The sequence below is a fragment of the Mugil cephalus genome, chromosome 11 (genome assembly GCF_022458985.1).
Source record: "Mugil cephalus isolate CIBA_MC_2020 chromosome 11, CIBA_Mcephalus_1.1, whole genome shotgun sequence".
Classification (NCBI taxonomy): domain Eukaryota; kingdom Metazoa; phylum Chordata; class Actinopteri; order Mugiliformes; family Mugilidae; genus Mugil; species Mugil cephalus.
Window position 1 is genome coordinate 27,514,913 of NC_061780.1, and position 12,891 is coordinate 27,527,803.

Sequence of the window (12,891 nt, forward strand, 5' to 3'; positions counted from 1 at the left end):
GGAGGTAATTATTGGTACAGCAAGTTCATTACACTTCTTCAAGTACAGCGTCACTCAAATAACTTTATTAAAGAAAGTGTCCGCTGGTCAATCATGGAGGAAATATGTCTCAGCCCCATTAATCGTTTCTATCTAACATTTCTAAATTCGATCAACTTTGGAGGTAGTGGAAGAAAAAATTATATTTAGCTCAGGCGCCCTTTATTTGTTTAATGGGTATTTTTATGATAAAATATGAAGAACATTTTGGATAAGTTTAGTTTAGTCCATATTTATATACGGTCTATGGAGGAGACGTGTTTAGTCCATATTTATATACAGTCTGTGGAGACGTGTTTAGTCCATATTTATATACGGTCTATGGAGGAGACGTGTTTAGTCCATATTTATATACGGTCTATGGAGGAGACGTGTTTAGTCCATATTTATATACAGTCTATGTAGAGACGTGTTTAGTCCATATTTATATACGGTCTATGGAGGAGACGTGTTTAGTCCATATTTATATACGGTCTATGGAGACGTGTTTAGTCCATATTTATATACGGTCTATGGAGGAGACGTGTTTAGTCCATATTTATATACAGTCTATGGAGGAGACGTGTTTAGTCCATATTTATATACGGTCTATGTAGAGACGTGTTTAGTCCATATTTATATACGGTCTATGGAGACGTGTTTAGTCCATATTTATATACGGTCTATGGAGGAGACGTGTTTAGTCCATATTTATATACGGTCTATGGAGACGTGTTTAGTCCATATTTTATACGGTCTATGGAGGAGACGTGTTTAGTCCATATTTATATACGGTCTATGGAGGAGACGTGTTTAGTCCATATTTATATACGGTCTATGGAGGAGACGTGTTTAGTCCATATTTATATACGGTCTATGGAGGAGACGTGTTTAGTCCATATTTATATACGGTCTATGGAGGAGACGTGTTTAGTCCATGTTTATATACGGTCTATGGAGGAGACGTGTTTAGTCCATGTTTATATACGGTCTATGGAGGAGACGTGTTTAGTCCATGTTTATATACGGTCTATGGAGGAGACGTATTTAGTCCATATTTATATACGGTCTATGGAGGAGACGTGTTTAGTCCATATTTATATACAGTCTATATTAATTGTTGTCTCTGATGTGCAGATGGTGCATCTCGTTTATTTCCCAGATTAGTTAACTACCTCAGACTTGTCCAGACAGTAGATAGTGGACCTGGGTCCTGCTGGTCTCATCCAGTTCTGAGCTGATGTCTCTGCTGGACGTCTTCAGATATTTCCAAGGGAAGTAATCTTGATGTGTTTTTCCTGTGCTGCTCTTAGTTTCCTTGGCCAACGACTGAGTCTTACAATCCTACTAATTCCCTGATTTATTACCAGTGAGCCCATAAGGACTGATGTGGTTTGAAGGTGAGTGAAGAGCAGTAACACCAGATATTTATGAGACTTCGATTTTTCTTTTGTTCACTCACTTTGCATTTTATAAATTGACAAAAAAAAAAAAACATTGTTATTTATATTTTTGAAACCATTCTTCGTTCACAGTACAATTGCACAGTTCTGTGAACTTTGTATAAATGAAACTCAATTGGCTGCTAATCATGTGGAGAATAACAGTTTTGTGCTGTTATTGAAATAAACAGTTTGAACAGCGTTGAGTTACAACACATTTAAAAAGTGTCATGTTTGATGTGTTGTATAAAAGATAAAGTTTGCGAATTTTAATAAGTGTTTATATCGGCCAATGATCTGCAGAGAGCAGCAGCTGGAGAACATGAAAACAAGGCATCAGGATTTAAGTGGAGGACAGATGGACTTAGCTGAGTTGTGCGTAAATCATAGTTTCACATCTGCACAAACAATGAATTGTCTTTGAGACAGAATTCTTTATTCACTTCACTGTGAATGAATGATCAGAGCTCAATGTGGTAACAACACATTCCTCATAGTTAGTCACACAGAGCGCAAGTTTAATATGATCAGCCCCTCGAGGAGGTCGGAATAAACCAGGACCTTCTCCAGAACCATTAGGTCCACGTTCCTGACCCTGGTCTCCATGGACCTTGGTCTCCATGGACCCTGGTCTCCATGGACCCTGGTCTCTGTGGACCCTGGTCTCTGTGGACCCTGGTCTCTGTGGACCCTGGTCTCTGTGGATCAGACTTCAGTAACATTGTGTCTGATTAATTAGTGATGAAACTGAAAACATCTTCTAGATCAGAGACTAGAAACCACCCTGATAGTAACGACATCATCCTGAACTCATCCATCAACCCTGGACCAGACCTGGACCAGACCTGGACTAGACCTGGACCCAGAGTTTCTAGAAACACCACAGAGCTCACATGTTCTCCAAAGGTTCTAGTGAAACAGAACCAGGTCCACTCTCCATCTGGACATTAGGATCAAACCAAAGAACCCAAAGTTCCTCCACGTTGGGTTTTTACCTCTTAAAGTGAATCTGGCTCCAAAATGCTACTGATTCACTACAGGAGGCAACGTTCACACAATTCAACCTTTGGACATTTTATTTCTCCTGGACATCATCACATTCTACCATTGAGCTCATTATACGATCCAGAAGAAGATGGAGATTTACACATGGAACTCCCCAGGACCCCAGCCACCAAGGCTACATGCTACATAGCAATGCTAAGCTACCAGCCACCAAGGCTACATGCTACATAGCAATGCTAAGCTACCAGCCACCAAGGCTACATGCTACACAGCAATGCTAAGCTACCAGCCACCAAGGCTACATGCTACATAGCAATGCTAAGCTACCAGCCACCAAGGCTACATGCTACATAGCGATGCTAAGCTAACAGCCACCAAGGCTACATGCTACATAGCAATGCTAAGCTACCAGCCACCAAGGCTACATGCTACATAGCAATGCTAAGCTAACAGCCACCAAGGCTACATGCTACATAGCAATGCTAAGCTACCAGCCACCAAGACTACATGCTACATAGCAATGCTAAGCTACCAGCCACCAAGGCTACATGCTACATAGCAATGCTAAGCTAACAGCCACCAAGGCTACATGCTACATAGCAATGCTAAGCTAACAGCCACCAAGGCTACATGCTACATAGCAATGCTAAGCTAACAGCCACCAAGGCTACATGCTAGATAGCAATGCTAAGCTAACAGCCACCAAGGCTACATGCTACACAGCAATGCTAAGCTACCAGCCACCAAGGCTACATGCTACATAGCAATGCTAAGCTACCAGCCACCAAGGCTACATGGTACATAGCAATGCTAAGCTACCAGCCACCAAGGCTACATGCTACATAGCAATGCTAAGCTACCAGCCACCAAGGCTACATGGTACATAGCAATGCTAAGCTAACAGCCACCAAGGCTACATGCTACATAGCAATGCTAAGCTAACCTTCACTACTAGATGGCTGCATTGTGTGTATTATCTGTAGTGGCACCATTAAACCACTAGATGGAGACTAAAGGTTCAGATTCTATGAGTCCAGTCTCCATGTGGTTCATAGCTGATGTAGAATCATGAGGATGATTAATAATAATAATAATAAACAATAAAAACTGTATCAGTTGCTGAAGCTTTCAGGTTTCATGGTGTCCTCCATTCTCAGTCAACTTCTAGTGTTCAGTGATGTTTTCTCAGACTTGATGAGTGCGTTTTTATCTTTGTGGTGTAGTTGTTTCCAGGACTATTCATTTACCTGTTTCTCTACATCTAGTAGCTCCATGTGGACGTCTGCTCCAGTCACTGTAAACCAGTGGTTCTCAAAGTGTGTGAAAGGGAGACCTAAGCATGGGGCGCGACACACGGCAGGAAAACTCAACTTAATGAAATTATCGCTCCTGAGACATTTGAAACACTCACATAGACTCGAGTTGCTGGGATCTACTGCAGAGTCTTGTGGGGTTAGAGAGCGGTCGACATTCATCTGATCTCTGTGAGATGCTTCTCAGCACATTCACTTGATCACCTGGATTTCTTTGTTGTTTTCAGTTGCTTTTTTGCAAATGACTAAAACAGTGTTTCATTATTTTCTGTATGGAAGTGATGGAACAACTGCACTTTCGTTTTCTTTTGAATTATTATTTGCTGTTATTGATTTTTAATTTGTTGAGGTATAACATCACACACAAAATGTGTGATTTGTCAGGATTTGTCGGGGTGATTGTGTCGTGTGGAGCTTGAAAGCAAAGTGAATGCACTGCTGTAAAGGCATAACATCTCTGCAAACACTAAATTTGCAGTAAAACTAATTTATTAAAGCCACAAAAAGGAAAAACGAACATGTTTAGAGGCTGCCAACTAACAGCTGTGTTATCTGTCTTGTATTACACTTGAGTTCTCAGTCATACTTTAATCTCAAAGCTTCCATGTCTGCAATGTTTCTGTGGTCCAACACACACAGACCCAAGTCATACATCACAGTTTCCTCAGAGCTGGCAGCTTTTTTCCCTGCGCTCCGATGACAATGTTCAACTGTTAGCTCTTTTCTGAAGAAATTCCCTGGAATCCACCACCAGATCCAGAGTCTGGCCAGAACCCGACTCCCTCCAACACGAAGCTTCTTTCCCAAAGCCTGAGCACAAACATCTGTTTAAAAGTCTCCTTCCCTCCGTCCCCAGACCTCATAACGCTAATAATGTCACCTGTTTAATAAATCGCTTCACTCCCAGGCTCCTGTTTGTTACCTGGACAAACAAGGAAAGTGTCTCAGCTTAAAGGTGTTAAATCACTGTGGAGGAGACTGCTTCTTACTAACGGGACTCAGAAACGATCAGAGGAGGTTCTGATCCTCATCGACCTGCTGGACTGAGACCAAGCTACAACTAAACTACACAGGAAGCGATTTGCATGAATAACTGGACTCATTAAAGGTTGGTTCACCTTATGAAGCCTCTAATGAGTCCGATTATAAAGGTCCTGTGGGCTTGATCTGGATTTAAGATCATTTTAATTTTCTTAAGTTTTACTTTTTAATCAAGTTCAACCCCTCAGACTGTCGTCTCCAACGCTCTCACATGTCTTTGATGAAGAGTTAATCAACATCTTCAGAAAGATGAGGAGGAGGAGGAGGAGGAGGTGGAGTCTTATGTCTGGCCTCTATACCCATCCTCCTCCTCCTCCTCCTCCTCCTCCTCCTTCTCCTCCTCCTCCTCATCTTAACCCTGAATGACCGCACAGCTTCACACTTCACACTTCACACATGAGGGATCGGTTCGTGCAGATGGAGCTGATGCTGCAGATCTGTGAGTGACTTTGATTTTCTCTTTTCTTGTGAAATTGATCAGAGATATTGAAGATATTGTTCTGGTTCAAAGTTAAATGAGATTTGCAGGATTCAAACAGTCTCAGAAACCAGCTGCTGCACAGTTTAAGAGACAAATCCTTTATTTGACCGACAGGACGGAGCAGAGGATTCAGACTGGTCACGTTCTGTTATACACTAACAATCAGAGCTGAAACCTTCGCTTCATAAACACATCGGAAATGAATAATTACACCAAAATATATTGAAAGTGTATTTAGAAATATTCAGATTTCTAACACAGTGAAATAATCCTTAAAATATAATAATAATAAAATAGTAAGGAAGGCATGCAATAATTATTAATAATTATTAAACTATAATTTTCTGATAAGACTATTGATCTCTGTGCCTAAATTCCAACGTTACAGCAGCACAAGTCAAGAAAACCAGTGACCAGAAAAGACATTAAATAGGACAGAGACAACAGACAACAAAATACACACACACATCACACAAGAACAAAGTTAACTGAGACAAAGTTTTTCCTGAAGTTTCATCCTTTTCTTCTCCACGTCCACCAGTATAAGGACTCATCACTGTGAGCCAGAGCAACAAGCTGGAAGTGAACTGATCCCAGACCTGTGCTAAATATAGATGCTGTTATCTGACACAGCATCAGCTGTTCTGCAACCTGCCAAACGTGTTCAATCTGCATTCAATCTGGGGTTCATTTTCTACCACATTTGGTTACAGCTTTGTTTCTTTTTCTTTGTTAAAATGTATGAAATTAGGATTCTAAAAGAAGCCGATGTCTTGAATCATGACAATCATGAGCAGAGAGGAAAGTTGGATCAACAGCTCCAGTGCATCTGTTTTCCCAAAGTGAATCATAGAATCAATAGAAACTTAAAATAGCCGTGTACTACTTCAGTTTGACATAAAATTGGATGTAATTGTGTTTCCTTGATAACATTCAGGCACTGGTAACCAGCTAAACTCTGCCATGCTAGGTGTCATTAGAAGCTAGAGGAACTGCTCTTTCCATTGATACCAAGCCTCACGTAGCTGGAGCTAACCAGCTAGCCTCAGCTAACAGAGAAAACGCACACTTCAGTCAGTCAGTCTTCTGTCTCAAAATTTTATCAATTCCCAAAAAACCTGACAACAAATGTACCTGATCTAGTTTTTATCATCTCCTGGGTCCTTTAGAGTCTGTCCTCATGATTCTACATCAGCTATGAACCACATGGAGACTGGACTCATAGAATAGAGTTAGCTAAGCATTGCTATCCTTGGTGGCTGTTAGCTTAGCATTGCTATGTAGCATGTAGCCTTTGTGGCTGTTAGCTTAGCATTGCTATGTAGCATGTAGCCTTGGTGGCTGTTATCTTAGCACTGCTATGTAGCATGTAGCCTTGGTGGCTGTTAGCTTACCATTGCTGTGTAGCATGTAGCCTTGGTGGCTGTTAGCCTAGCATTGCTATGTAGCATGTAGCCTTGGTGGCTGTTAGCTTAGCATTGCTATGTAGCATGTAGCCTTGGTGGCTGTTATCTTAGCACTGCTATGTAGCATGTAGCCTTGGTGGCTGTTAGCTTACCATTGCTGTGTAGCATGTAGCCTTGGTGGCTGGTAGCTTAGCATTGCTATGTAGCATGTAGCCTTGGTGGCTGTTATCTTAGCACTGCTATGTAGCATGTAGCCTTGGTGGCTGTTAGCTTACCATTGCTGTGTAGCATGTAGCCTTGGTGGCTGGTAGCTTAGCATTGCTATGTAGCATGTAGCCTTGGTGGCTGTTAGCTTAGCATTGCTATGTAGCATGTAGCCTTGGTGGCTGGTAGCTTAGCATTGCTATGTAGCATGTAGCCTTGGTGGCTGGTAGCTTAGCATTGCTATGTAGCATCTAGCCTTGGTGGCTGTTAGCTTAGCATCGCTATGTAGCATGTAGCCTTGGTGGCTGGGGTCCTGGGGAGTTCCATGTGTAAATCTCCATCTTCTTCTGGATCGTATAATGAGCTCAATGGTAGAATGTGATGACGTCCAGGAGAAATAAAATGTCCAAAGTTGAATTGTGTGAACGTTGCCTCCTGTAGTGAATCAGTAGCATTTTGGAGCCAGATTCACTTTAAGAGGTAAAAACCCAACGTGGAGGAACTTTGGGTTCTTTGGTTTGATCCTAATGTCCAGATGGAGAGTGGACCTGGTTCTGTTTCACCAGAACCTTTGGAGAACATGTGAGCTCTGTGGTGTTTCTAGGAACTCTGGGTCCAGGTCTGGTCCAGGGGTTGATGGATGAGTTCAGAATGATGTCGTTACTATCAGGGTGGTTTCTAGTCTCTGATCTAGAAGACATTTTGTCACTAATTAATCTGAGATTACTGAAGTCTGACCCATAGAGACCAGGGTCCATGGAGACCAGGGTCCATGGAGACCAGGGTCCATGGAGACCAGTGTCCATGGAGACCAGGGTCCATGGAGACCAGTGTCCATGGAGACCAGGGTCAGGAACATGGACCTGATGGAAATATAGATATAGTTGTGATTCATTTCTGTCTTTTAAAATGACTTTCACCTCCTAGGACCTTAGAGGGACTGAGGAGATTAAACACTGTGAACTAACCAAAAACACTCGTCCTCTTTCCTCTTTCGTCCAACTAGGACATTATGACACACCTTTGGCAGAACTGCTGTGTAGAATTATTATCAGTAATATGAGAGGAGTTTGGAGAAATAGCCAGCATTTCTAGAATATTCTTGGCAGTGGATTGATTATTTTAAAAATATAATTATTAGATTCTGTTTTTCATAGCCAGTGGTGTCTGCCTCTTTTCATTCCTGAGTCCTCATAGATAACTAGCAGTGGTTTGGTTTCCCTTGTCTCTATCGTAGGCTTCATGTTAATAATCAGTTTGTCAAACATACCATATGATATGATTTATGAAAGCATCCTCATGTTTAGTGTCATATTGTGTTTTTTCAGGAAAAGAGAAACACAACAGTTGTCCCAACATGACGGGAAGGACAGTTCTTCTCTTCAGCCTCATGGCTGCAGTTTGTCTCTGTGTCTCTGCTCAGGAAGGTTGGTGAGGTCAGATGTTGGCTTGAAAGAAAGAGGGTGATTAGTTCTTTGTTTCCAGGTCAACACAGGATTTTAGACATTTGTTCTGATCTTCCTTTCCTGTCCAGATTGTGAAAATGTCACCATTGGCGACATCGTCTTCCTTGTCGATGGCTCCTCTAGCATCAGCGCTCAAAACTTTCAGGAAGTCCGAACATTTCTCCGCACCATCATCAATGGCTTTGACATCGGCCCCAACAAAGTTCAAATCGGTTTGGCTCAGTATAGCGACAACCCTCACCAGGAGTTCATGCTGAAGGATTACGCGGACAAGAAATCCCTGTTGGCTGCAGTGGAAAGACTTCCCCAGAGAAAAGGTGGCACATTTACAGGCAAGGCCTTGGACTTCCTCCTGAGACAGTACTTCAACAAGGAGGCTGGGAGTCGAGCCAACAAGGGGGTGCCTCAGATCACTGTGGTCATCACAGACGGGGACTCATCTGATGACGTGGCACAACCCGCCCAGGAGCTGAGGAGTAAAGGGGTCGTGTTGTTCAGCATCGGGGTTGGAAAAGTCAAAGAGGAGCAGCTCAGTGCCATCGCTAACAAGCCGCCTGAACGCTTCAGCCTCAACATCGACAACTACCAGGCTCTGCAAGCTCTGACCGGCAACCTGCTGTCAACTGTGTGTTACACTATAGTGCAACAGAGGGAAGGTAAATGACTATACACTGATCTGCCACAACATTATGACCACTGACAGGAGAAGTAAATAACATCAACCACTTTGTTGTTTATCAGTGTACTGCTGGGAAACTTTATTTTTAAACACATACATAAATACAAAATACAAAATAAATACAAAAACATACATAAAGCATGCAACAACAAATAGCACACAGACACAGACAAAAGCTGGAGGGCCAGTGCACGCTACCAAGCTGTTGCACGTAACCCTTTAGCACTGTTACAAATGATTGTATTGCATAAAGCCAACATTCACTCATGTGGATGTTACTTAGGCATATAACACTCATCTAGAGAGTCACCACAAGGGAGACCTGCACAATATTAGGAAGGCGGTCATAATGTTATGTTGGATCAGTTTATGAACACATTTTATTGCCATTCATTGGTTAATTTAGCAAAGAAAATACACTGACTGCAGCTGAGAGCATCTGTAGGGTGTGGCCAACAAGAGACAGATCTGGTTTACTGCTGCCATGAAAACTTGGAAAACCAGAAAACTCTGAACAAGTTCCAAGTCCACTGATGTGGGATGAGTTCTCCATCATTGTTACAAACTTCTAACCTGTGATCTCTTTGTCTTTCAGCCTTGCTCGATAAGTTTGCAGATACCTTCCTCTTGGTGGACAACAGCATTAATCTTCGACAGTTCACCAGTTTTAGAAACGATCTTATCAATGAGATCAATCAATACAACATTGGAGCATCCGGCTTCCGTTACGGCTTGGCCCAGTACAGCGAAGAAGTTCAGGTTGAATTCCTTCTCAAAACCCATCAAACCAAACAGCAGACCCTGAGCGCCCTCCGACGTGTCCGACTACGCCCAAAACCCCAACAACAGCACAACATGGGCAGCGCCCTACAGTACGCTAAAAGTAACTTCTTCACCGCTGAGGCCGGGGGCCGAGCAGAACAAGGCGCCCGCCAAGTTTTGGTTGTAGTAACTGGAAAAGGCTCAGATGATGAAGTGTATAACTATGCTTATGACCTCAAAGACCAAGGCATATATCTGGTGGGGGTGGCGGCACCTGGAGCGATCGATGTTGTAAGGAGTCTCGATATCTTCGATGAGGTCTTTGATTTCGCACTTGTACCTCAGCTGGTGAAGACTCTGACAACCCTGCCAAAGCAGAATGTCACTCAAGGTGAGATCGTTTGCATAATAACAAGCTTCTCAGTTGTTCTTGTCATATGCTTTTCATGTGCTTTTGTGAACATTTTCCAACATGTTTGTAGAAGTCAGTCAGACAGTTAGCAGTAAATTGGTCAGTGCTAATGTTTGCTGCTGCTAAAAATCAAAAACCCTCTGGTTAGTGGAAAACCCACTCTGCCTACTGATCCATACCCTCCTGCTTCTAGTCTTCATAGTAATGTAGTCCAGCCACTAATGAAGGACAGAACACAGAACAGGTTGTCTCCATATTAACTTAGAAGTGCTTCTCTCCCGTTAGTCTCTCAGGTCTGGCTTGAACATAACAAGTATTTCTGAATTGCCAAGGAGCAGATGACTGCAGTCACTGATTCTGTGGACTCTGCTTTAACAGATTGCAAAATAGCCAACGTGGCGGACATCGTGTTTATCGTTGATGAATCCGGAAGCATTGGAGTCCCCAACTTCCAGTTGATACGTACGTTCCTGCGCTCGATGGTCAGCAATCTGGACATTGGTCAAACTAATGTCAGAGTAGGCATCGTCACGTACAATGACATGCCGAGACCGCAGGCCTACCTCAACACATTCAGAAGCAAGGACGAAATCCTGCAGTACATCAACATCCTGCCTTACAAGGGAGGTGGCACAAACACAGGAGCTGCACTGAACTTCACTCTGGAAAACCTCTTCATCCCAGCGAGGGGCAGCAGGGCGGGTGTCCAGAAGGTAGCGGTGGTGATCACAGATGGTGAATCCCAGGACAGTGTGAGCGAAGCGGCAATCCGTCTCCGTCGAGCAGGCGTCACCATTTATGCAGTTGGCATCCGAGCAACTAACAATACTCAACTGAAGCAGATGGCGTCCCACCCCAGCTCTATGCATGTCTTTCACGTGAGCGATTTCACCATGCTGGAGCCTCTGCAGAAAAAACTGCAGAAGAGACTGTGTGTCAACATTATTAAAAAGGCAGTCATAGAGGTTGACAGCAAAACAGACATCACAGAAGGTTTGAACCAGTCCTTTTGAACCATGAATGTCAAAGATGTAATGTCATGTTGTAACCTTCCCTTGTTGTGTTTCTCTTTCTCTCCAGCTTGTAAACAAAATGATGAAGCCGATATCTTCTTTCTGATGGACGACTCAGGAAGCATTCTGCATGAAGACTTTAGGGACATGCAGAATTTCATAATTGAGTTTCTTAATACCTTCCGCATTGGACAACAACATGTTCGCATGGGGTGTGTGAAATACTCAGATTCACCCAGTCTAGTGTTTGACCTGACCACAAACACAAATGTCAAGGCACTGGAGAAAGCTGTGAGGAACATTCACCACGCAGGAGGCGGGACAAACACGGGACAGGCTCTGTCATTCATGGGACCTTATTTTAAAAATGCAATGGTCACTCGTGGATACAAAGTCCCAGAATACCTAATCGTCATCACTGATGGAGAATCTTCTGATAAGGTCAAAGAACCTGCAAAAGAACTAAGGGATCAAGGGATCATCATCTATGCCATCGGAGTGAAACAGGCAAACCAGACTCAACTCAATGAGATTGCAGGCGATCCCAAGAGGACTTTCTTTGTCAACAATTTTGATGCCCTGAACTCCACCAACATGGGCCTCATCACAGACATCTGTTCTTCCGAAGGTAAGGAAAACCTTTGGGGCTTTTGGGTTATTGGGCATCCTGCTCACAAGGGTATCCATCTTAGATCATATATAGTAGTTCACTGGTAGAATTCACAGTTCATTGGTCCATCAATGATGAGCAGATGCAGCAGAACAGGCCCCAAACCAGGACATTAGCGCCCCCATGTGTCCTGGAGGGATGAGGTTCTGATGCTGGAATGCAGTGTTGGTTCATCTCCAAACATGACGATGCCCAAACATTTAAACCAAACTGTTCTACTCTGGTCTCATCTGTCCACTAAACATTGTCCCAATAGTCTTCTGACTTGTCCATGTGATGTTGATCAAACTGAAGATGGGCATAAATGTTCTTTTTTTGCAGTGCCTTTGTCCTTGCACAGAAAACGCTTCAGCAACACTGTACTGATGGAGACTGTGGACTCCACTCTAACACTTCTGTATTCTGTGTTTACAGCTTGTAAAGACATTCCTGGAGATATAATTTTCTTAGTTGACAGCTCCAAGGCCATCTCCAAAGAGAACTTTGAGAAAATGAAAGATTTCATGAAATTAGTCATTGCCAAGTCCAATGTGGGAGAGACGGATATGCACTTTGGCGTCATGCAGTTCAGCACTCGTCCAATTCTGGAGTTTAACCTCCTATCCCACTTCAGGAAAGAGGAGTTGTTGACCGCCATTGAAACGATGAAGCAGATGAATGAAAGAACTTTTACTGGAAGAGCCCTTAGAGAGGTATCGCAATATTTCGATGCAGCTCAAGGAGGACGTCCTAATGTGAAGCAGAGTCTGGTGGTGATAACAGGCAGTAAGGCCGTAGATGAGCTGAGAGCCTCTGCTGAAGCTCTGAGGGCCAAGGGAGTAGTGGTCTACAGCATTGGACTGGAAGACGCCAGCACCTCCCAGCTGTTGGAGATGAGTGGTTCATCAGAAAACGTCTTCAATGAGGGAAGCTTTGACGCACTGAAGGAACTGGACAACCAGCTGGCCTTGAAGTTCTGTGATCTTCGGAGAGGTAAGAG

At 43.2% G+C, this 12,891-nt stretch overlaps 1 protein-coding gene across 1 annotated transcript in view; it reads left to right on the top strand.

Moving 5' to 3' along the window:
* Positions 1 to 5,176: 5,176 nt before the first annotated feature.
* LOC125016815 (collagen alpha-6(VI) chain-like) overlaps positions 5,177 to 12,891 on the top strand; it is a 31,034-nt gene continuing 23,319 nt past the window's right edge. Inside the window, exons 1-7 of the mRNA XM_047599543.1 lie at positions 5,177 to 5,258; positions 8,239 to 8,337; positions 8,445 to 9,032; positions 9,651 to 10,208; positions 10,608 to 11,222; positions 11,310 to 11,870; positions 12,327 to 12,884. Coding sequence (XP_047455499.1) covers positions 8,268 to 8,337; positions 8,445 to 9,032; positions 9,651 to 10,208; positions 10,608 to 11,222; positions 11,310 to 11,870; positions 12,327 to 12,884 — 2,950 coding nt within the window. The 5' untranslated portion in view covers positions 5,177 to 5,258; positions 8,239 to 8,267. The remainder of the gene's footprint in view (positions 5,259 to 8,238; positions 8,338 to 8,444; positions 9,033 to 9,650; positions 10,209 to 10,607; positions 11,223 to 11,309; positions 11,871 to 12,326; positions 12,885 to 12,891) is intronic.